At 38.4% G+C, this 25,328-nt stretch overlaps 1 protein-coding gene across 4 annotated transcripts; it reads right to left on the reverse strand.

Annotated features, from left to right (window-relative positions):
• Positions 1 to 9,578: 9,578 nt before the first annotated feature.
• On the reverse strand, positions 9,579 to 25,328 carry LOC129294371 (histone-lysine N-methyltransferase ASHH2-like). 4 transcript variants are annotated; one of them, XM_054932689.1, is made up of 19 exons: positions 25,054 to 25,328; positions 22,081 to 24,870; positions 21,663 to 21,888; positions 21,172 to 21,335; positions 20,970 to 21,049; positions 19,802 to 19,933; positions 19,597 to 19,713; positions 18,679 to 18,771; positions 18,420 to 18,497; positions 18,010 to 18,066; positions 17,263 to 17,440; positions 16,678 to 17,142; positions 16,544 to 16,599; positions 13,244 to 13,323; positions 13,037 to 13,125; positions 12,846 to 12,925; positions 12,048 to 12,127; positions 11,192 to 11,237; positions 9,579 to 11,010 (listed from the first exon to the last, which is right to left on the reverse strand). In XM_054932689.1, the coding sequence occupies exons 2-19, from the start codon at positions 24,569 to 24,571 to the stop codon at positions 10,204 to 10,206; spliced, it is 5,319 nt and encodes a 1,772-aa protein (XP_054788664.1). In that variant the 5' UTR covers positions 24,572 to 24,870; positions 25,054 to 25,328; the 3' UTR covers positions 9,579 to 10,203. The 4 variants fall into 4 exon arrangements, 3 of the variants coding, with proteins under 3 accessions (XP_054788664.1, XP_054788663.1, XP_054788662.1); XM_054932688.1 differs by having other exon boundaries at positions 13,037 to 13,119; positions 17,245 to 17,440; XM_054932687.1 differs by having other exon boundaries at positions 17,245 to 17,440.

Raw genomic sequence — 25,328 nt, forward strand, 5'->3', positions numbered from 1 at the left:
AACAAAGTTTATACCTTTAAACGCCCAAGATTTTGACCAACGGACCCTCCCGTGAAAGACGTTGGACCTAAATCCCTCTCTCATGACGCACCTTTTTTCCTCTTTAACGGAAAAGTAATAATTAAGAAATTAACATCTAATGAGATACAGACGGCCTAATATACAGACGATGAAATGGGTCGGTGCATCCATTTTTCGACTAATATGTTACATCGTTCGTATTTCATGAACAAGATGTTAAATTTAACTTACTTATTCGTTATCAAAGTTGATGAAATTGCTTCAATACGTGCATGGAACAACATGGCTTATGTAATGTGACAATAGACATAGTATTCACAATGAGACATTTATTAGTAAGTTTGAGCTATCATGTCAGTGTTAGACTTTGCGTCTATGCTTTTTGATGAGGAGAACGTCAGGTGTCGTATGCAGTATGATATTTTGATGAGGCTAGAACAGAAACCACCAAAGTGAGTGTTGATGCATTGATTGGGTCGGTGGGGATGAAAGGTAATGCAATCAGCTTTGGAGGGTTGTAACCTGTGAAGGAGGGAGCGTCCAATTAACCATCTATTGCCACCTTAACATAAACCTCACTCCTCGTTGCAGCTTTTTATGTTAGGTCCACCTATGCCAGCAGAGTACTCACAGTCGCACACGTGCACCGCAAATTCGTTTTCTTTTTTTAATATTCAGCCTTTTCATCCTTTTTTATTACTGTAATCATCAAAATAAAATGTGAGGAAGAATAACATGTAGATCCTAAAAACATTAATTAATTTAACTTAAATTTTAAGTATTAAATTTTAAAATTTTATAATTAAATTTTTTATTTTATAAATCTATTATAATAAATTTATAATTTATATTTTAAATTTTAATAAAAAATAATTTTTTTATTCTTTAATCATGCTAAAATTTTAAAAGTAAGTTAAAAATTTATTATAATGTAATTGCATAATTAAAAGATTGAATTATAAATTTTTAAAATTTAAGACTTGATACTTAATTTAAATTAATTAATTATTTTCAGGCTTATTTGTCATTCTTTCAAAATGTTAAGCATGCAGTTTTAACTTTTAATCAGGATGGCATGCAAAGACCGGGCTGCCCTATCATGATCCGATTGGGGAATGTGGACGAAGCAGCCATTCTTCGTGCATCATTTTCCAAGTCATATTCCGTCAAAACCACGTACCGATAAAAGCATCATTTTCCTAATTATGTCCCTGTCCTGCCACACAACAGACCATCCATTTGCTGTACACTTTATTTAAAGATTAGGTCTGATACAAGGGGATCAAATCTGTTTGGAGGCCTCAAATTAAATACGATTGATTTGGTCCATGTACGTAATTTTTTTTTTTCCCGGTAGTGCAAGACTGTCCAACTTCGCAGGGTTTGAGCTTTTCTAGGGTTCATTGTCAGCGCTAATGGTCTTAGCGATCATGTTGGGCAGTGACTCACTGACAAAACCTAACATCTTTTTACGATTGGGTGTGGCTCATTCCATTTTTCGATCTGTGTGATGCCCCATCATGCTTTACTTTCCACTAGATCCCTTTCTTATTTCGTACATTGTGTTTCTTTAATCGAGGAATTAAAGAAGACAAAGAATAGAGAATAGAGAAGAGATAGAAACGAAGAGAGAGAAAACACAGGGCCAAAGCAAATCCAGCTGATTAATACTTCAACAACGCTTCATTTTTAATTAATTAATCGAACCTGTGCAAAAGTTTGAAGAATTTTCTGTGGATTTGATCCATAGTGGCAAAGCTTCTCAGAATCCCTACATCATAACACGAGATTACTTCATATTTTAAAACTAGGTGTATGGATCGAATAAAGACTCGAGTAAGTTGTAGCTCACAAGAAGGAAGCAAGATTAGATCAGAAGAGGCACTTACGAGCAATTATACATCGGGTAGTTTTGATTCAGTCCGTCGCAATGAATCAAATATTAAATAATAAATGGCCATAAAAGATGAGGTTCGGAAGACCGTAACGACGGCTTCACCAAAAGATAAATAGAGTCCTAACGGCAATGGCAAACCAAATATTCTCTCGCTCCCCCCCCCCCGCCGCCCCAGAACAAAAAAAAAAAAAAAGGAGAGCCTTTTGAATGACAGTGAAACTTCGCTTGTCAGTTGGTGGGCTGGCTTGTGAGGGAAATTAAAAATTCGATCCAGCGGCAATAAATTTTATAAATCTAAGTTGTTAGGTGATTGTGTGTGTTTAACAGCTTAAAAACTTGGAAGAAATTCTCACGTGTCCAGGCCCTACTTTTCTCAGTTTCAGTGCGGTCCTTTCAAAACCAAAACAGAATACCAAAGTCAGTCAGAAAGCATTCCCGATAAGCAGATATAAAGGAAACAACAATTGCATGATTGAAGAGAAGAATCCCGAAAGCTCAGCAATAAACTTTTGAGTGGATTTGAATAAACTTTTTGCATTACATGAGCAAAATGTCACGTTTCGTCATTTTTCACAAGGTTAAAGAGGTCCGGAATGCTCCAGAACCCTCCAGAAGGCTCCCAGCTAACCTTAAGAGTGCTAGATAGTGCAAGAACATTCTAGAGAAGCCTACACAACTCTAGCCTCAATATTTTAATATTGTCTCTAGATTCTTCCATTAAAATATCTAGATATTTGTTAAGAGAATTCTAGAGAATCAATTGTAACCGTAGGATAGATTTAATCTCCACCGTCCATTAAGGAGGTGGGAACATTCTAGATCCAAGGGGAGGCCTATAAATACCTCACCCCTCCTCATTTGTAAATCATCCTTGAGTTCTCAAAGCTATAGAACTCTCACATTCTCTCTCTACTCTCCTTTGCCTTCAAGCTTTCCCTTTCCTCTTCTTAGCCAAGCATCCTCCTTTCATATGAGTTAGGCTTACTTAGCGACTTCCAGTGAAGGTTGTCTAAGTGCCGCACGGGTCGAAAGACTAGCCCCGTGACAGTTGGTATCAGAGCACGGTTCTACCGTTGTGCTTAAAGGAAGGTATTGTACGATGGCAACTGAGGAAGGAAACGTCGTTGGCACGGAAGCACAGGAGCAAGCTCATGCACAACAGGAGCAAGCTCACCCCAGGTCCAAGCGAGAGCGAGGCCGGAGCAGGGCACCCGCAGGTGAGTCTCTTGAACCTCGTGTTGGTAGCTTGGAATCTAACATGGAGGAAGTGAGAACTACTATAGGGGGACTCAACGATCAACTCAACAATCTCCTCCAAGAGAATGCTGAGATAACGCGGGCTGCCAAGTTGATGATTGCAGACCTTAACGATGATTTAGGGGAAGACATTCGTTCCCTCAGACGTGATCTCGCCGATCTCCGCAAATATGTAAGAGATGAGGTACGAGGTCTACGCTCTCAAATGGATGAGATTCGTCATGAATGGGAATCTCATCACTGTGTGAGTAGCCCTATTAGTGGTAGTACTTCAAACGCCACTTCTCAGGGACTGAAAGTACCCAAGCCGGCCATGTACAATGGGACTCGTAGTGCTACAATTGTGGAGAACTTTCTCTTTGGCCTAGAACAGTACTTCGAGGCCATGGGAGTCTCTAACGACTCGATCAGAATCAACAATGCTTCAACTTTTCTCCGGGATGCAGCCCAACTATGGTGGCGCAGAAAGCATGCCGAACGAGAAAAGGGCCTTTGCACTCTCAACACATGGGAGTTGTTCAAGTCAGAACTCCGCAAGCACTTTGTTCCCCACAATGCTGAGACAGAGGCTCGAGGTAAGCTTCGTAGATTGAGACAAACTAGTAGTATTCCTGACTACATTAAAGAGTTTACTACCATTATGCTCGAGATTGAGGACCTGTCCGACAAGGAGGCTCTTTTCTACTTCATGGACGGACTTAAAGACTGGGCGAGAGTAGAACTCGATAGACGTAAAGTGCAAACTCTAGATGAGGCAATTGCTGCTGCTGAGTCTATAATCGACTACTCCACCAAGTCCAAAAAGCCTAATCCTGGTAGCAGTGGAGGAGACAAAGGAGGACAAAAGAAGAATTTCGATCGTAAGGATGGTGGTAGATTCTTTGGTGGGAGTTCTAGACAGGATAAACCACCCTCAATCAGGCGTGATGCCTCAAAGCCACCGAGGCCATGCTTCGTGTGCGATGGTCCACACTGGACTCGGGACTGCCCCAACCGCAAGGCTATGAATGCCTTGGTCGCTGAGATGAAAGAAACCCGGGACAAGGAGCAACAGATCGACCTTGGTTCCCTCCAACACTTGAATTCCTTGACTGGACTCTTTTCCCCATCTAAGAAGGAAGAGAAGGGTCTACTTTATGCTGATCTTGCCATTCAAGGCAAGTCCGCCTCTGCCATGCTCGACACAGGAGCATCCCACAACTTCATGGAGGCTGAAGAAGCTAAGAGATTGGGTATCCAACTCAACAAGGGAGAAGGCACTATCAAGGCAGTGAACTCCCCAGCCAAACAAGTCCTTGGGATTGCCAAGGATGTGAAGGTGAAGATCGGGGACTGGCAAGGTACGTTAGACTTTACTGTTGTCCCTATGGATGATTTTAAAGTTGTATTGGGACTTGCTTTCTTCTGCAAAGCACATGCCTTCCCGATTCCTGAAGCCAAGTCTATGGTGGTCATTGACTCCAACATGATCCGGGTAATCCCCTTGAAACGCTTGGAGAAATCTAACCCTATGATTTCTGCCTTGCAATTCAAGAGGGGTCTCAAGAACTCAGAAGGGTATATTGCCACTGTACGTTCATTGGCCGAGGAAGAGGATGGCCCAACCAAACCACGGGAAACCTTGCCACCTGGTATCCAAGAGGTACTACAGGAGTACAAGCACGTCATGCCTGATGAGTTGCCCAAGAAACTACCTCCCAGAAGAGAGGTAGACCATCAGATCGAGTTGGAACCTGGTGCCAAACCACCTGCCTTGGCACCTTATCGCATGTCACCTCCAGAACTTGAAGAGTTAAGGAGACAACTACAAGATCTCCTTGACTCAGGATATATTCAACCATCTAAGGCCCCATATGGTGCTCCAGTCCTTTTCCAGAAAAAGAAGGATGGATCGTTACGAATGTGCATCGACTACAGGGCCTTGAACAAGATTACCATCAAGAATAAGTACCCGATACCTTTGATCGCCGACTTGTTCGATCAGCTTGGAAAAGCCAGGTACTTCTCTAAGCTTGATCTCCGATCCGGGTACTATCAAGTACGCATCGCCGCAGGTGATGAACCGAAGACAACCTGCGTGACGAGATATGGAGCATTTGAGTTCCTTGTCATGCCTTTTGGACTGACGAACGCCCCGGCAACGTTCTGCACGCTCATGAACAAGTTGTTCCACCCTTACTTGGACCAGTTCGTGGTGGTATACTTGGATGACATCGTAGTATATAGCAACACTCTTGAAGAGCATGCTCAACACTTGAAGAAAGTCTTCCAGGTACTCTCTGATCATGAACTTTACATTAAGCTGGAAAAATGTTCTTTTGGTAAACAAGAGGTGGACTTCTTGGGGCACAAGATCAAGGATGGAAAGCTCATAATGGACCCAACTAAGGTTCGAGCCATCCAAGAATGGCAGCCTCCTACCAAAGTCCCAGAGTTAAGATCATTCCTTGGTCTGGTGAACTACTATCGGCGGTTCATCAAGGGGTATTCAACTATCACTGCTCCATTAACAGATTTGCTCAAGAAGAACAAATCTTGGCATTGGTCACAAGATTGCCAGGATGCCTTCAACAAGCTGAAGCAGATGGTCGCGCAAGAGCCTGTTATGTCCTTGCCCGACTACTCCAAGCCGTTTGAGGTACACACTGATGCCTCAGACTTTGCAATAGGGGGCGTGTTAATGCAAGAAAGACACCCTATTGCGTACGAGAGCCGCAAACTCAATGACACAGAGAGGCGCTACACGGTGCAAGAAAAAGAGATGTCTGCCATTATCCATTGTCTACGAACCTGGCGTCATTACTTACTTGGGAGTAAGTTCACTATTATGACAGATAATGTTGCTACGAGCTACTTCCAAACACAAAAGAAGCTCAGCCCGAAGCAAGCTCGCTGGCAAGATTTTCTTGCTGAGTTTGATTATCGGTTGGAATACAAGCCAGGCAAAGCAAACGTAGTGGCGGATGCCTTAAGCCGGAAAGCCGAGTTAGCCACTCTCTCAGCAAGCATGCCCCAGAATGACTTCCTTGAACGAATCAAGGAAGGTATGTCTCAGGACTCATCTGCAAGCAACTTAGTAAAGCTTGCTACTGAAGGCAAGACTCGAAGATTTTGGGTGAATGATGGAATACTCTACACCATTGGGAACCGAGTCTATGTGCCGAAATGGGGCAACCTTCGAAGGGATGTCCTAAAAGAGTGCCATGATTCCATGTGGGCCGGACATCCAGGTATGGCACGAACACTTGCTCTCGTACAAAATCATTTCTATTGGCCACATATGCAAGACGATGTCGAAGCATATGTGAGAACTTGCTTAGTGTGCCAGCAAGATAAGGTTGAACAACAACATCCTGCTGGTCTACTCGAACCTTTGCCGGTGGCTGAGAGACCATGGGAGAGTGTCTCCATGGACTTCATAGTTGCTCTCCCTAAGTCTGAAGGATGTGGGAGTATCATAGTGGTGGTTGATAGATTCAGCAAATATGCCACCTTTATACCAGCCCCAGCAGATTGCAAGGTTGATGAAGCAGCACGCTTGTTTTTCAAACATGTCGTGAAGCTATGGGGGATCCCTCGCAACATCGTCAGTGATCGAGATCCCCGATTCACCGGGAAATTCTGGAGAGAACTTTTCAAGCTCTTGGGGACAGACTTGAACTTCTCAACAAGCTTTCACCCTCAGAGCGATGGACAAACGGAGCGAATCAACGCTTTGTTAGAGCTCTACCTTCGCCACTATGTGAGCGCTCATCAACGAGATTGGGCTAAGTTGCTCGATGTGGCCCAATTCTCTTACAACTTGCAGCGAAGTGAGTCGACAGGTAAGAGCCCTTTTGAGATAGTTACCGGACAACAACCTCTAACCCCCAACGCACTTGCCACTCCATACAAGGGAGACAATCCAGCTGCCTATAAGTTTACTAAGGAATGGCAAGAAGAAGCCGACATTACTCGTGCATGCCTGGATAAAGCTTCTCAAAAAATGAAGAAGTGGGCAGACAAGAAGCGGCGCCCCATTGAATTTCAAGTAGGTGACTTGGTCATGGTTAAGTTATTACCGAATCAATTCAAGTCACTACGCAAAGTCCACAAAGGCTTGGTCAGGAGATATGAAGGCCCTTTCCCTGTCATTAAACGTGTGGGAAAGGTTGCGTACCAGGTACAACTCCCTCCCAAGCTTAAGATTCATCCTGTCGTCCATGTTAGTCTCTTGAAGAAATACTATGGAGACGAAGAAGATCCATCTCGAGGTATCTCTAAGAGAGCACCGACAGCGGTCATCACCGAATACGACAAGGAGATAGAAGAGATCCTCGCCGACAGGGTGATCAGGAAGAGAGGAGTTCCCAACTACACCGAGTACTTAATCAAGTGGAAGGGTCAACCAGACTTTGAAGCTAGTTGGGAACGTGAAGACCTCCTGTGGCAGTTCACTGACCAAATCCAACGCTACAAGGAGGAAGGCGCGACGAGGGCGTCGCGAAATCAAGTGGGGGAGAATGTCACGTTTCGTCATTTTTCACAAGGTTAAAGAGGTCCGGAATGCTCCAGAACCCTCCAGAAGGCTCCCAGCTAACCTTAAGAGTGCTAGATAGTGCAAGAACATTCTAGAGAAGCCTACACAACTCTAGCCTCAATATTTTAATATTGTCTCTAGATTCTTCCATTAAAATATCTAGATATTTGTTAAGAGAATTCTAGAGAATCAATTGTAACCGTAGGATAGATTTAATCTCCACCGTCCATTAAGGAGGTGGGAACATTCTAGATCCAAGGGGAGGCCTATAAATACCTCACCCCTCCTCATTTGTAAATCATCCTTGAGTTCTCAAAGCTATAGAACTCTCACATTCTCTCTCTACTCTCCTTTGCCTTCAAGCTTTCCCTTTCCTCTTCTTAGCCAAGCATCCTCCTTTCATATGAGTTAGGCTTACTTAGCGACTTCCAGTGAAGGTTGTCTAAGTGCCGCACGGGTCGAAAGACTAGCCCCGTGACAAAAAGCTGGTAAAGAGGCTAATATATTTATTAGAGGGAGAGATTTTCTTTTCTAAAAAAATCTGATCCATACAGAATACCATCAAACCAGGAAGCGGGTATAGTTATTTTGAAAGGGGAAAGTGAACGTTGCTAGCATTTATTAGGTTTAAGGAGAATCAAGTTCAAATGTTGAAACCCCACCCTGCACCAAACATGACCTAATTTAATCGTTAAAAATTGAATTTTGAAGACTGCTTGAAATGAATCAAGTCCTTTGGACCTACCAAATTGTTCATTCCAGGAACAGGACAATGAATGTGGCACTTGCATTTGTTGGAAGTTCTGCCTCTCTAACTCCATTAATAGCTTCCCCTTACAATATTGTCCCAAAAACACTGCTAACTTAAAACGACATGAAATGACTCGAAAAGCATAGCTTGAGTTCTAACCATCAAATTGGAGCTCGAGTGTTCACGACCTCATAGTTTTTTAACAAATTTTAAAACGATCAAGCAAATTTCAAACAATTAAATGATAGAAAATTCATCATAAAAAAAAAAAGATGACAGAAACTCAACTCTCTAAAACCTAAAATTAAAGCAACACTTTCACGAATGGAATGATGACGGTCACCAAAATATCATAAAAAATGTAAGGGAGAGGGCATATCATTAATATCAATACCCACATATAATAAAACTCATAATTATTGTGCTTTTGCTTTTTGTTGTCTCTTGACAATTGTTTTTATTTCTATTTTTTTTAAAAAAAATATATCAAGGCCCATATAAGGTGTGTGCAATTTAGTGAATCCCAATCTCAATAGCTGGAAAAAAAAATCCCGTCTCAATCTCAAAATTTCAATTAGGCAAGCCTAAAGGCTTAACCTACTCTCCCACCACAAGTAGGTTGTCACGTCCCATATTAAAAGGACTTGAGGAAGGTCCTGATTATATAAACGGGTGCGTTACACATCCTAATAGGTTAGCCTCTTGAAAGAAAATAATGATCTCATGACAAAATGATGTTAGAATCAGACTCGAGTTTACTTATTCGGTAAACCTTTTTGATGAGCCACTCATAACAAGGGTATTATGAATTAATTAGGGGAGCTATTATGTCCCACGTTGGGGGGACTTGGGAGAGTTTTACCTATTTAATCAGATGTGTTGCACATTTTAATATGTTAACCTTTTGAAAAGAGAGCAATGACGCTTTAACAAGATGCTTCTAATCTATATAGCTGCACCATGAATTGAATCCAAGTGTTAAAAAAAAGGATTGGATATCTTACATTACAAATAATATTTCGTCTCATCTATGCATCGCAGTCAAATTCTTTCCCTTTTTTAGAGGGACTATTGTCAAGAAACGCGTACCTCTTCAAAGATCCCGTGAAATGAGATGTGGTAGAATGGGTGAATTGAAGTGTTTTAATTTTTTTCTATTTTTATTTAAATAAACATATCAAAATAAAGTGGTAAAACTACAATTTACCACTTCAGGATAGAAAATCACTCCCTCGCTCTCAGGTCTGGACTGATCAACAATCATAACAATACGACATCAGGCCCCAACAAAGGGCGTCGAGCTTTAACAGTGAAGGAAACAGTTCTGGAATTGAAAGTGTTTTTCATTGAATCTATACCTATATTCAGGAATAACTGAATAGACAATAATGAGTGAATTTTTTTTTTTTTGGGGGGGGGGGATCCCTGTAAATAACGTGGGATGAGTTGCTGTAAATGCCATTATTATTGTCATCTCCCGCTGCTCTACAAATTGCATCCTCTGGTACATCTACTACACCTATATTATCCAAAACACTCCTAGAGTTGCTCTTATATCCCTAGAGTTTCCTCCTGGACCATGGTCGATGTATATCTTATTTATTCCATTTTTGTTTCCTAAAGTAACTCCTTTCCAAATCATTAGGGAAACCCTTCATTGGTGTAGAAATGTGGTTATCATCCTCATATGAAAGGTATTTAGCATTAAGACCAGTTGTGCTGGGAGACATATCATCCGAGTAACAACTAGCTAGACCGCTAGAATCGCTTCACAATTTCTGCAGGCTGATCTATTTTCATAGCATCAGTAGACTTGGAAGATTGACAATCACTCTGGCGTCGATATGGGGGCAGTGGAGGGAACGGATAGAAAGGCATGCCTGGAGCAGTGATCCAACTGCCTTCGATGTCTGCGTGAGGTGTTCCATATTGTTGGATAACAGGCCATGGAACTCCATACGAGACAGGCAAGCAAGGATTAAATTTTTCCCTTGGACAACCTATAACTGCATCAGAGGAACATCCAGAACCAGAATGGCCTGCCTGTTGCAAGGGAAGATCACAAGAGTTTCGTGAGGCGTTCAAAGAACCCAAAGGCCGAACTGAACATGAAAACCCAGGTGGAACATCTTTAGAAATATTCTGCTCAACATCAACAGCGTTAATAATCACGTCAGCTTGCTTTGGCTGCCCAGAGACAACTTCTCCTTTCTTGTGCTCAGAAGATACTACAACTGAATTTGTCTCCGCAGGTTGATCCCATCGGCTTTTACGTTTACGTCTCATTGGCCTGCTGATTTCACACCCATTCAGAGATGGTGCAGTGCAGCCCTCCTGGGCAACAGCATTGACTGAACTTGTTTCAACCAATGGCAGCTGGGCACAATCTATTGCTTCAGTAGGTCTAAAACTCTGTTCACATGTATAGTTCAGTGATGCTGAAAATCTGTTGTGTCTGAAACTCCTATAAGATTTCACCCCCCAGTCATCCCTGTTTATAAAGCCACGTTTTCTGACAGATCTGGGAATCCATCTGTCTCGAAAGCTTCGAGCAATTTGATGGACCTACATGAGGAAAATGAATACAATCAAATATACTCTCACCCACAAGAAAAATACACCTGAGGTAAAAAAAGAAAGAAGATCCAAACAGCATGTTTTGCTACTAGGTGACATACACTAGACCTCTGACTAAAGCTGTAATCAATGAAAAAAGTGGGCAAGAACAAGTTAGTATGAAACACACCTCTTTGTCTTCATGTTCCGTTAAGGACAGCATTGACTCCCTAAAGCTGCACATAAAACCAAAAATTAGGAAAAGGGGAGGGGTTTAGCCCCAGTAGCACAATTTCATAGGGTCAAAAATGAAAGAGAAAAATGCATATAATTTGCAGAGCGGGAATCCGATGAATTCTCTCTATATTGATCATAAGCTAAGGTCCTCTGCCAGAGTGCAAGCCTTTACAGAGGTGACAATTCTGTAAAGGGAATGCAAATCAACAGAAAATGCAGAAAGATACTCAGCTCCTAGGTATCCGAGATGCTAAGCTTCTCCCAACCTAGAGAACATTCGTGTTTCCCCACTACTGGACCCCACCTCCCAATATTCGTTGCTCAAACCCTCACCTCTCTCCTCAAAAGGCCAAGCCAGAATAATCCTGTCAGTTTCCTTCAATTAACCCCTCTGTTGCTACTGGCCCCTCTGGGCACATGTTACCCTCTTCTTCCTCTTCCTCTCATACAATAGTAATGGTCACCCCTTGTGTTCTTACTGCTTCTCACATAAGTTAACAACGAAGGCCAATCCCCATCAAAATGGCTAGAACAAAAGGTCTATTCCTATCATAATGGTGGCCAATAATTTGTATAAGACATTGATGAAGTCCACATTTGAATTTAAAACATTAAGCACTAATGAAATCCATGACTCCAGCTTTCAATTATTTGAGATAATTAAAAAAAGTCCAGCATAATTTTTTTTTTTCTTTATTACTCAGAGGTATCCTCTTATTGAAGGCAACTCCAAACACTAGTTTTTGTAATAATAAGTCAAGTAAAATTGGAGGTAAACTACAAAAGCCGCAGAGCTGAAATTTTCTAACCTTTCCATTCCACAGCAAGGGGGACCACCATTAACATGCTCAGATGTCAAAATATTTCTTTCTGCTAGGCGCTCTAAGACCTGTGAAAGGTGTATTTAAAGTATGTCATGAATTGTAGACTAACCTCCCTTAAAGAAGGATTAACAAAATAAATATAAAATATAAAAAGCTGAACAATACACAAGTCACAAAGTATAGCTCATTTTAGATTCTATGCAAATGCATGGGATCTACTATAATTAACTCACAAAGCACCCGCTGTTACCATAGAGGAGACTATGGGACTGTCACATACACAAATATCAGATAACACCTCCCCTATATATTGACCCCAACAACAATAACAACAAACCTTATCCCACTAGGTGGGGTTATATATTGACACCCACATGAAAAATATTGAGAAACTTGGCCAACACCTAAAAGGGGAATAAATTACGGTAATCATGTAAAACCCAATAAAATCAGGCAAATATCAAAAAGCTTTTCGACAAGGGTTCAGGGATTAGGGTTTATTTCTACTAGCCACTCTGTTAATGGAGCCATGAAATTGAAGAAATTTCAGAGACAGATCTACCTATGAAGGAATTCACAATAGTGGCTCTACACTCTACAATGTCAAACTAGCAGCCTCAATTGAACTTTTGTCAATTATTCAATTTCATTCAAATCCTGAAGCTTTTTGCAATAAAACAAGGATGTGCAGTTGGTTCAAAGTAATGAATTTGGAAGTGCATAACCGCTTAAGTAAAATGCAGATAACTTGCAACTAATTTAAGTCATTTCCCATCTGCAAACCTTAAGAAGCTTTCGCAGAATTGGAATTTTTTTAAAGTCCCACCTGTATTGCTTCATTATGTTGTGTAGCATGCGTAAACCTGAAAGGAAAAGCAATAGTCATGATTTGAAATTGACAAAAGCATGACAAGTTTTCACTAGAGATAAAAATAAATAAAAATTGAGATAAGTATGCAGAAAGTATGCATTACCATTTTTATTAACTATATCATTCAGCACTGATCTTGATCTAGTTTCCAAAAGGGCACCAAGAATCATGGAAAGGTCTCGGTTGCTGCAGCTGCAACCAAAGTTTAGATTCCTTTATAGAGCATAAGTCTATAGTGGATAAATAAGTCTAATAAAGCATAAGATTACTAAGAGAAGCAAATTATGGAAAAAGGAAAAGAAGAGAGGACCTTTGAATGGCTTCACCATTACTCCTATCACCTGATGCCACAGTAAGAAGTAGAAGCTTCAAGTAGCCTTTGGTGGCATCCTGTTATAGCAAAATTCATGGTGAAAAAACAATTTCACTGCAAAACAGCCTTAGTAGTATACCCAAGGCTACCGCCAAATAAAGTGGTCATTATAAGCATGAAGCAAAATCATCGACAGCCAAGACAAGGAAGCCACATCAGAACCAGTTCACACCAGCAGTGCAATCTAAAAGCAAAAGTCTCTTTATAGCATCAAAATGATCCCATGATGGACAAAAGTCTCAAACAAAAGTCTCTTTATAATTACTAATTATGGTGGGATAATAGATAATTTGGGAAGTTAGAGATATATAAAGAATGAATACTATTTTAAGTTATTTTCTATTTAATAATATTATTTAGTTTATTTTCTGTTTTGTTGAGTGGCCCTTAAATTTAGGAGTAGTGGATACTTGTAGATTATAAAAATAATTTTATTTATTTATTTATTTTAGGTAGTTATGCCCCATCATTTGAGTTACTAATTAATGGGAGTCTTTTTAGGACTTACTCCCTCTGTTAAAAAATGTAAAGCATTTTTAACCGAATCTCACCCCCCAATAAAGTAGTTACCTACTTTCAAACTAACCCTATCTTTTCATATTTACCCCCATTAAACACCCTACAATAAATATAAAGCCATTCATCAATAAAGGCATTTTTGAAAAAAAGACAAGGATTACACCTCGAAAAATTAAAAATGCCTTACATTTTTTAACATCCAACTTCTCAAAAAACGCCTTACATTTTTTTAACGAAGGAAATATTATTTATTTTTTTGGTCCATAAATAGAGGTACATATCATGTAGAAATCATTTGGAAATAAAATCATTATTTATTTATATTAATGGAGATTCTCCTTAGCTTTATTAATTGTATGAGTTAAAGATTTTTGCTCATCTTCTATTAAAGATTTCTCTTCTCTTTATTAATTTATGAAGTTAGATTGTGATTTCATTTTATTAAATATTTATCTTTCTTATTTTTCTCTATCCATCTTGGATCATATTAGTAGGCTATATTTAGGACTAGAATAAATTTACACAAAAGGGTTGAGATAAAATATTACAAAAGAGGCTGAAATTTCATGCTTCCTAACTTGACTAAACCAATCTCAATGGTGGAATAGAACACTGGAACATGCATAATGCACAAACTTCTAGATAAATCTAACAATTTGGAATACCGTATTGATAAATCATAGATTTTATATATTTTATCCCACTTTTTCCATGCATTTTAATGATGATTTTGGACTAATTTAGATTTATTAGATATTATTTGAATTATTAGTCAATTTTGAAGAATAATATATTTTCGAATTAATTATTGGAATTTTGGTCTTAAACTGTGAATATTTCATCTTCCTATTTTTAACATAGTTTAATTTTTCCAATCTTTAAGCAAGCTTAATTTGAATTATTATATATCATTTGAGTTTTTGGCCATTTTGTGGAAAATAATAATTGCTAAAAAAATAATTTGAAAATATTTTGAGTCATGGGATTTATTTTGGATAAGATCTACACTAATAGGTTCATGTTGACTTTTCAGGTTATTAAAGCACAATTAATAAAATTCGATGGTGAAAATTAATTCTAGGATTCCAAGAAACATCCAATGATCAAAGTTTTAAAAGATAAGGAAGGAATCATCAATGTATATTAAGGTATAATGGGCATTTTCAACTAAGGAAAATTAAAAAAAATTTACACTTTTCTTTTTATCTTTTTTCTTATTGGCTCTTTTTAAATTTAATGGCTGGCATTTTTTTTAAACTCTCTACTAGTCATTAGATCATTTGTCTCAAAACCCTCTCTTCCTCTCACTAATTTTACCCAGCTGCCAGAATTGAGAAAAGGGAAGCTCTCTCTTTATTTTTTTCTTTCCTTCCTTAGCTACGTCTCCCATCTCCAGCGTCTCTTTTCTTCCACTCTATTCATTCATGCCTCCTCATCTCTTCTTCCATTCTTCCACCAATTAATCACTCCATCATTTCCATTCTCTATTTTCAATCCACGGTACACAGTACACCTCACCATCATCCAAATTTAACCAATCCCCATTCACACCACCTCATCTCCAAACTATTCACTCATTTATTAAACTCCAATTCCATTAATCATCTTATTGTCGTGACTTGTGGCTTAGAGTTTAGAGGGAGAGCTTCAATCATGAGAGCTTGAGATAAATTGGGATAAACATGGAATAAGCTAGAGCCTAGAATTTACACTTGGAGACCATTGGGGATTGATTTTTTATTTATCTTTTTAATCCAAGAGTTTAGGATTATTTAGTCTTAAATGATTTTAAGTTGTAATGCTTGTGTATAATCTAATTCTAGGTTGTAAATATTTTAAATCTTGAATTGGATTGATTTTGTGTTTAATGAATTTCTGAAATTTATGTTTACATACCCTTGCTTTGCCGATTAAATTAATGGTTGAGTTCTCATTGTTGATTTAATTGTCATTGTGGTGTTTGTTGTAAATTTTGGTTGTTCCTTTTGCCTCTTAATTGTTCAATTGAGTTGATAATTTGTCTAATTGTTCAATTAGATAGTTTAAACATATTTTCTAGATTTATTTTTGAATTAATCATCATTGGTTTTAATAGATTTAATTTGCCTAATTCGTAGTTGTAGCATTTGGTTCACTATGAGTTCTCTAGTAGATTAAGTGTTAGACTTTATGCTTGTGGATTCCCTTTGCTTTAATTAAGTAATTGAATTTATTAATTCTACTCTCCTATCATTTCCTTTTGATCTAACTAATTGAATTGGGCAAGGAAAGTTAACTCCATGTGAAATCTTAAGTTGTCCCCTTTACTGAAATTGAATCAAACTTTTCTTAATTTTTAGTTAATTAATTCTTTTGGTCATTTAATTAATTTTTTTAGTTTACATTTCATTTTTCTTGACATAAAACCGGCCAATCATAATTTAGGACTTATGCATTGCATAATAGCATTTAGGTGACATTAGCATTAGCATCCATTTAGATAGTTTTAAATTGCATTTTCTCATTTGCATTTTAGTATAGAAATCTAGCATTTAGTCTTAGAATTTTTTATTAGTTTTTAAACACCTAGAAAACTTAAGATAACCTCTAAATTGCTCCTTGGAAGAATGATCTAAGGTTGGCCTATAATATATTAAGTCAATCTTAGTTTAATTGAATGCCAATACGACTAAGGCAATCCATCACGCATAAATCAGCAACTAACTCAAGGTTACTTACTTTACTTTTACCAATTCCTCCATTTGCATCTAGCAACTCTTTAAGCTTCTCCTCAACTGCAGGTTTGGGGAAGGAGCAATTGAACAAGTTCTTTATGTAATAACCATTTCACCAAATTAAGGCATTTGACAAACCTGCTTCAAAACGACCATTGGAAGAACCTTCCACTGCTTTTTTATGTTGGATGGATGGAACCTGCAATCTTTTGGTCACCCCAACTTTGAGATTATTTGAAGGGTTAGCACATGCCTTCCCCTTCTTAATAGAGCCAGCTATTTGGGAAGCCTTCACAAGCAGATGAGATTCTAAAAGACCACGTTTGTCTTCAATTACTTCATACTTGGATTTGCTAAAAAATGAAGAGGAAGAAGTCTCCATATTTGCAATCAAAGATTTGTCAGAATGCTCTAGTTCTACTGCATATCCTTGTTGCAAAACAGGCATAGGTTTGCTAGTTACATCCTCCATTTGCTGGGAAGGTACTTTCACTTGAATGGAAGATGATAAATTGCCCTTTGAATTGTCCACTTCTATCGAGCTGTGCAGCTGAGAGCTAGCAGAGGCAGGGTTTAGAGAATTCTCCAGGCAACCACCTAGCCCTGCAGTAGTAGTTGGGTTGTCAGATAAATTCCTATCTTTTAACATAGGCCTAGCACTCAGCATATATCAACATTATCACAATGATTGAGTATTAGGCATACCATCTTCAATATTATCACCTTCAGTAAGCATCACAGGTTCTGGAAATTCCTCATCTGAATCATCTTGAACAACGATTTCAGCATTGAGTGGATCACCACCTATATAACCTCGACAATGAGGTGAACCACAATAACATTTTTTTGCAGCAGCACCAAAAACCCTGACATAGTTGTAGTCAAATGTAACCTCTTCATCCTGGGGAAGGTAGAAAGAAAAGGTTCAACCAACCTCATAATGCAAGGAAATGAAGATAACATAAATATCCCTTTACCACCCTCCCCCCTCCAAAAATAAAAAGCTGGCATCCTTTCTTAATTTCACTTCACTGCTAAAATACTTTGAGCATCCCTATATTTTAAAAATTTATGCACATTTAGCATTGAATATGTAGACTTCTTCAACTTAGAAATACACGTGCACCTCCCTTGTATTTTAAGAACATGCTGCCACTTGATCCATTTTACAGTTAATGTTAACCGCACAGTAAAATTACATGTTAAATATCAACTGTGAAAAAGAATATTCTTAATAATATTCCTAGCAAAGTTAAATATTTTAGATACCACGTTTGTTCTCAAAAAGAGATGATCCATGTATTTAATGCTAATTCTGGGGAGGTCAGAAATTTTTACCCTAATATTAATATGAATTCACATGAACCCTTTTCATACTCTCCAATGTTCAAACAGGAATCAGGATCTGCAAAATGTTCAATCTAATTGAGAACGAATGCATGAATAATAATGAATAGGCTGCAGGGATACCTGCTTAATATCTCTCAATGCAAACAGTCCAATACAGATTTCTCCATTCACCATCCACTGTTGTAAAAGGCGAGAGAGAACGAAAGGTCAAGTGATGCACAAGACAGAGAGAAAGAAAAAAGACATGTAAATGGTTCAGGATTTTCAGATCCAGCAGCTGATACATAGAAAATGACAAAAAGGGCTACATTCTGGAAGTGTACTGCCCCAGTCCACTTAAATTAACATTATCATAAAGCATCACAAAGGAACAAACTAACATGTAAAATGATATAAAAATTACGCAACAGAAACAACTCGTATACACACATTGACAGAAGTTGCTCTGCTTACAAATGATACAGAAGAAAATTTGCTTATGAGCAGCTTCCAGTGAAAACACTACATGAAAAAGAAGTTGATGTATTCACCTTTTCTGTACGACAATTAGGATCACAACTATGATTAATGAAACGCCCCAGATTTCCTTTTTTACTTGCATCAATCACCTGAAAATATAGAAATGTAAATAAAAAGCAGAAGTGGAAAAGTCACCGACTAAATAAAAAATTATATCAATGAAAACCGACAAATATATGTTTCTAGCCACTGGAACTACTTAGAAGCAGCGAAAGTAACAAAATTCATTTCATTGAAATTGAGGTAAGCTCACATAGGTTAAATTCATACCTCACTGCCATTCAAGGCCATGAAGTAGAAATGTCTATGACCCTTCAAAGCATATTCTCTTTGTTGTGCCTCATAGGCATGCATATCAAGCACCTGTTTAAGCCGCAAATAAGATATCTAACTAAAGGTCAACTACACAGACACAAACACCTTGCATCAATGTGCCTTAATAGAACAGGGTCAATGCTGACTATACAAGAAATGACAAAATCCATTTACAATAATTCCAACCCGTTCAGAATACCCTTCACAGCCTCAGCTAGCCCTAAAAAGCAGCATAAGTTCAACAATAAATATCAGCAACTTTTCAGCTCTAATCTTAAAGAATATGAATACAATGACGGTTGAATTTTTCTAAGTTGGTCAACTTATCCTTGCCACCTCCACAGTTATGATTAAATTTGAATCTGAAGTTTAATAAAAAGAAGAATCAAACAGTGACCGAGCCTCTTAATATGCTTTAAATCCCAATAATTGCAGGACTGGATCAGAGATTAATACGATATCCTTTGGTTCTTGGCTAAAAGTTTAGAACTTTGAGTCACTCTTCAGAACTAGACTAAAAACAACTCCAATTGCACAAAAACGCATAGACCACTTTCTCCATGATCTCGTTAGGGCATATGGCACTGGTTAACTCAAAGTAAGTTAGCTTAGTTTGCAATAATTGCTAATAACATGAATTTATCCACATGATTAAATAAAAATATATTTAAGGATAAATAACAGGCAAAAGAAGAAGGATCTACAACTAATCCAAATAGACTGCATCCATGATATTGTTAAAGGCCTAAATTAATTCTTTCTTCCCCCAACATTTAGTAATTCAGCACCAAAAATCATATCCTATATAATGCTATCAAGGAAATTGATGAATTAGGTGAACAGTGAGGACGAAAAAAGTATCATCCAAGTTACCTCGCCAACATACTCAACAAGGAATTGCCCTTCAGATATGCCCTCAATCGCCTTCAGCCCATAGCCCTTTTTCCCACATTTAAACCACTTCAGTTTGGCATAATTGCGTTTCTGGAACTGAAATCAGGCATTTGAACTCCAATGATGCTTTTTGCACAAAAAGGTCAGCACTACTATCAAAGCAGAGGAAAAATAGCCCCTATACCTGCTGATTTGAACAGAGGTCCCCACATGAGCAGGCCCCTTGAACACATTCAATGTTAAGCATCCGATTTAAACATTCATCTCCACATCCCAACTGACCTTTTGGAGGTGGTTTGCAATGGCAAATCATTATCTGATAAAAGTTCATAGGAACAATGAATAAATATATTAAACTAACAGTCAAATTGGAAACTTATAGCTTGGAAACCCAAGCACCATCTGGTCATACTTAAATATACATTCAGCAGTGACTGATATGAGAACAAAGGAAGAAAATCATATGCCATGATCAGACTGATAGCTATGAAGCATATGATCCCTCATCCTTGCCGTGAAAATTAAAAGACAACCAGATATTAGGCATCATATGTTGAACAAGAAAAAAGGTTAAAAACGCACTATTCATTACTTGTGAATAATATAGCTTCTCATATATTTTATATTTTACATTGATGATTATGTCAGTAATGCATCCAATCCTCTGCAAGGTACACCCTTTCCGTACAGGCAGAAATAGTTAGAGTCATATTTAGGCACATCAGTTTCACCTTAACCCAATCAGATCTAAATAGACATCAAAGATCCTATTTCCCATTAGCTTTTTCGTGAAAACAATTAAAAGAAAATAAAGGACAAAAACTCCACCAAAAATAAAGCAGAAAGAAAAGATATGAAAAACAAAAGATAAAACCCCCTAAGTCAAGTGAGATGTGAAAAGGAGGGGGGCGCATTGCTTTAAAAAATATGGCAGTCTGCTCTAGCCAAATACACAAAGAAATGGATTATAATATATATTCATAAGCCAATAGCTCAAAATATTTTTAACAAGATAGCAAGGTCTCTAAAACCAGGTGGTCTGGACTTTGCTCCATGTCACTACCATTCTCCATAATCAAATGAAATTTCATGTAAGAGAGCATGTTAGAGATCATAACAAAATTATTCAAGAGTCTATAACATTCTTCCTCGGGCCATCATGATAACATAACTGAGCCAAGTTGCTGCTATGAGCCAATAGACTGATATGACCAGTTTGCCCATTAAATTTACAACTGCTGATCCAGTATAACTGACCTTTCTCATTAATATATATTTAGCAAAACAAAACACAGTCAAACAATAAAGTGTCAAAATCATGAGTTAAAAGAAAGAATTAGAACAACTTGTACCTCATCTATAGTGTGAGTTTTGTGGCTACGATGGAGAAACTCATTGGCAGAAATATGAGTAAAAGTTGATTCCTGAGAAACTGCAATGCATGGCAACAACAGACAATGAGGAAACCTAAAGGAAGAGGTAACAATGACATTCCAAAAACAGTCTAGCTTCAAGTTTAAATCTCTGATTCTCTATGTAGCTAATATTACATACACATTGGACGTCGATGTTCTAGCTCCTTATAGTTTTTGCAATCTTCATTATCATCTTCGTCAGATGCATCTGATAATCCTAACTCTGCATTGATCTCTGAGTTTGACTTTTCCTGTGCGATAGAGCAATCAGCATAAGCTTTATCATCGCTGTCTTTGCATGTCCTTCAAAAGAAGATTACAAAGGACAACTTAAAAGTTACTAAAAGAAATTGGGAAAAATATGAACAAGGGAATTTGCCTCGTGTGCTACTTTATATATTTAAATATTTATGAAAAAGGAAACTAACTGCAAACATATAAAGATATAATTGAAATAAGAAACTCAAAGATAATAACTAAAGAAGCATGATCAATAAAGTAAAAGCCAATGACAACCGTAGAAAACTATTTCTACACTAAGACAAATTGAATATATAGCTAAACTTTTAGAAACTACAGATAAACACATCACAGGGAAAATGATAAATCTTCCATATAAAAATGGCATACCAGGCACAGTTTGTTTCTTCAATTAGGTCTGCAAGTGAAGCTGGAATACACCGCCACTTGTGGCAATCATCACAACGCACCCATGCATTTTGTGGTGATGGATGCTGCTTCCTCAAACCAACACCAGGTACCATGTCAAGATTATACACACTGGCTGGTACTTTGCTGCCATCAGCATTAATTTTTCCACCAAAATCCAACTTTCGTTTGTCTTCAATGTCATTTTCTGTGACCAATAAAAGAAACATATTTTCATGTAAATGCTCAAACAAATTAAACAACACATAAGACTAAAAAGTGATTAAACGCAAGTAAAATTTAACAAAATGAAGGGCACAGTCACATAAAATAAGTGTTCAAAATTCAAAAATAGATGTGATTGCATCAATATGCAAGCTTTCTAAAAAAATGGAGCTACCTTCATGTAGGTATTCGCATATAACTTTATCAGATACACTCTTTCCTTTAACACCATGCTTGGTGAAAGATCTCCCCTGTTTCTCCCCATGTCTGAAAGCAGTCTTTTTCCTGCTATTTGACTCAGAAGCTTTAGACTTGGTCTGGCTAACATTGTTAGATTTAAGACTTTTGGGAATTTTACAACCCAAATGTCTCTCAGATGGAAGAAATTTCTCAGTATCAGGGGAGTCTGAATTTTCATTGTTAATATCTAAGCAGCACTGTGTCTTAACCTCCACTCTACTTTTGACTTCCAAAGCATCAGTTGGATCTCTAAGTCCAATATCTCCGTAGAGGTGCAATGGTTTTGTATGAACTTCTCCATAGCCTACAAAACTGCTTATGCTTAATGTATGCATATCAATGGAACTAGGCAACTCCACAGAGCTAACCACATCAGTGCAGCTCTTCTTACTTTCAAGATTCTTTGAGTACTTTGCTTTATTTTTCCTTGGGAAACCTGGTGATACGTCTCTTACACTACTATTACATGAACAAGCAACTTTATCTTTCTTCTTCCTTCCCTTGCTAGCAGTATCATGAACAGCAAAATTAAACTCCGTAGAAGAACCAAAATCAGTATTATTCAGATATTTTTGATGTCTTTCTCCCACCTGGAAATCAGGAATTGAATCAATCACTTCTGAATCAGGTGAAGATCCAGTTCCAGGATCCATACGCTCAATATTAACAGGCTCTACCAATGCATCAACCAACTTCTTTGAAGGAGCCAGAAGACAAGGCTCCTCTGCATTGGCATCTGACTTCTCCATTAATGCAGCACTTTCCAACTTGTTATTGGCAACTTGCCCATTCAAAACAACAGCATGCTTGTAAAGGTTATTTTTATCAGATTCAAACTTTCCTACAACCACCTCATCAAATAATTTGTCTCCAGTATCACTAACTAAATTTTGACAGCTTGAACTAGGTCCCAAGTTGGAAATAGAAGCCAAACCATCAACGGCTTGCGGGACCAAGAAGTTCGGGTAATACAAGTTAAACCCTTTCCCCACTTTGATCTTCAAACGCATACGAGTAGTTGAAGCACCAGGCATTGAATTCAATATGCTAGAATTTGCACTATCTTTATTTGTTTTTCCACTTTGATAGTTGCCCCTATCCTTCCTCAATCCTTCAAAGATAACTTTATTTATGTTTAACTCTCTATCCATTCCAACAGCCTGTTTAATGTTCCCTAGCAATCCCCACTTAGAAGAGCGAGCAGCTCTGGAGAAACAGCTTCTTTTCTTTCTAGTGGCCTTTGATATTGTCTTCACACCCCACTCCTGTTGAGGCACATTGGCTTGCTTATTGCATTTTTTTGGAGCCCTTCCAGTCTGTTGCTTGCAAACAGATTTGTTTCGTTGACTGTTCCTTCGATGAGGCAATAACACAATGTCTGAACATTTGCTTCCAGTGACACGATCAATTCTGAAAATTTGTTTTCCTCCATTATCATTCTGTCCAGAATTGCACGCATTGCTATTGTAACTGATATCACAGCTATTGTCCTTGAGCAGGAGATCAGGCACATCCTTTGAAGGGTTATCATTTAAAGAAACAAAGGAGGGCAGACCTGATTCAGAAGAAAAGGTACGATAGGTAGAAGTTTCTGGCAAATTGTCCTTTGAAGATGTTTGGTTGCAAACAACCACTTCCATCCCACATAAAGCATCTGTATATAATGCCTCTGAAGGCACCTCACTACCCTGTGCAGGAGATATCTGCCTGCAGGAAGTTTCTTTCACCCCACATAAAGTATTGCAGTTGTCTACAACCTCCAAGGGATCTGTATTTCTCAGAATGTCCTCCTGCTCACTCTTTTCGTCAAAATTAACTAGACAGCCAGTTATAGGTTCTGATTCCATGGAAAATTCAGAATGAATGAAATCAAATATATAATTGCCAGCGTCAGTGAGCAAACCAACATCATTGTTTTTTTCTTCCGCAGCCACTATTGTGTCCCCTGTAGAAAGGATTGTGCTGCTCTTCATATCCTTTAGCAAACCATTTACAGATTTAAACTCTGATGGAAGTTGATAGTCATCATGATTGTGAGTTTTTTCTTCTGAGCATAAGCTACCACTTTCCAAGTTAGAAACTTCACATTGCCCACAAAATGTGCTGCAACAGTTATGACAATCATTGTCCGAGGTTTTCTTCACTAGCAACATATCAGCATTTTCATATTTACTTGCTCTAGCATTGCTGGGCATGTCAGTAACATCAACACAGCATGCCGAACCAGATTCTTCATTAGCAGAGAAATATTTACAACCATCCAGAATATTGGAAAGCTCAATGTTAGAGTCCAACACAGAGCAGCCTACTTTTGAACAGGACCGCTCCACGGGAACAGATTGCAATGAAAACTCCGAACAATGCTGCATGATAACAGACTCGCCTGCGGCTTCATCTACCATCGCCATTCTCTCACACAAGCCCATGACAATTTAAACAGTTCATTCAAATCTATCAGACTACGGCTAGCCATTGGCTGCGTACCAGAATATCTGGCTAAAAATTAAACTTACAAAAACTACAAAGGGAAAAAAAAAAATAGAACCGGTCATCAACCGATCAAAATGTATCACCCAATATCTACCCATATAACGTGAGCACAATCATCATTCACCGTTACGCTCAATTAAAACAGAAGTTAATGACGTAATCGCAACCGGAGCTCACAGAAAAAAATCAGAGCACACAGACAGTGCCCTAAAAAGAACCTCTCTCCTGACGTCCTCTGCACCCACAAATAAACTGCTTTCAGGATTTCATAAGGCAGTGCAGAAGGGCACTTGGCTACTAGAAATAATTGAGTCAGGGAATATAAACGAAAATTCAAGCAATGCCATTATATGGGAGTAAAGAGAATAAACGAACAAACAAACTTGGAGAGCAAGTAAATTAACGGATAAAAGGATACCTGCCCAGAATGAGAGAGAGAACACGGAAGCTTGTTCGTTTCCCCAATGATCTATAGAATACAAAATGTTTTTCCTCTCCTAGCCTTGCAGAGAGAATGGGTTTGGGTGTGCGTGACTCGCGCCAGAGGGAGGGAGACGGGTCGGTGGTGACACCAAAATGGTTTGAGGGAGATGACACAGGAAGGTTCTTTCTAATGATCGAATACCGATTCCACGTTGAATAGACCCTTTTGGCCTATACGCCTCGTCACAAGTCCCCCACCAACCCGGAAAA

Source organism: Prosopis cineraria, unplaced genomic scaffold (genome assembly GCF_029017545.1).
Source record: "Prosopis cineraria cultivar Desert tree isolate PC_DT_omini unplaced genomic scaffold, ASM2901754v1 PC15, whole genome shotgun sequence".
NCBI lineage: Eukaryota > Viridiplantae > Streptophyta > Magnoliopsida > Fabales > Fabaceae > Prosopis > Prosopis cineraria.

Coding starts and splice junctions, on each gene's coding strand:
- LOC129294371 (XM_054932687.1), bottom strand. CDS start 24,571: ATGGGCTTGTGTGAGAGAATGGCGATGGTAGATGAAGCCGCAGGCGAG. Junction 18,498..18,678: donor TGGCCTTGAATGGCAGTGAG/GTATGAATTTAA, acceptor CTATATTTTCAG/GTGATTGATGCAAGTAAAAA. Junction 17,441..18,009: donor CATTGAGAGATATTAAGCAG/GTATCCCTGCAG, acceptor TACCTTCCCCAG/GATGAAGAGGTTACATTTGA.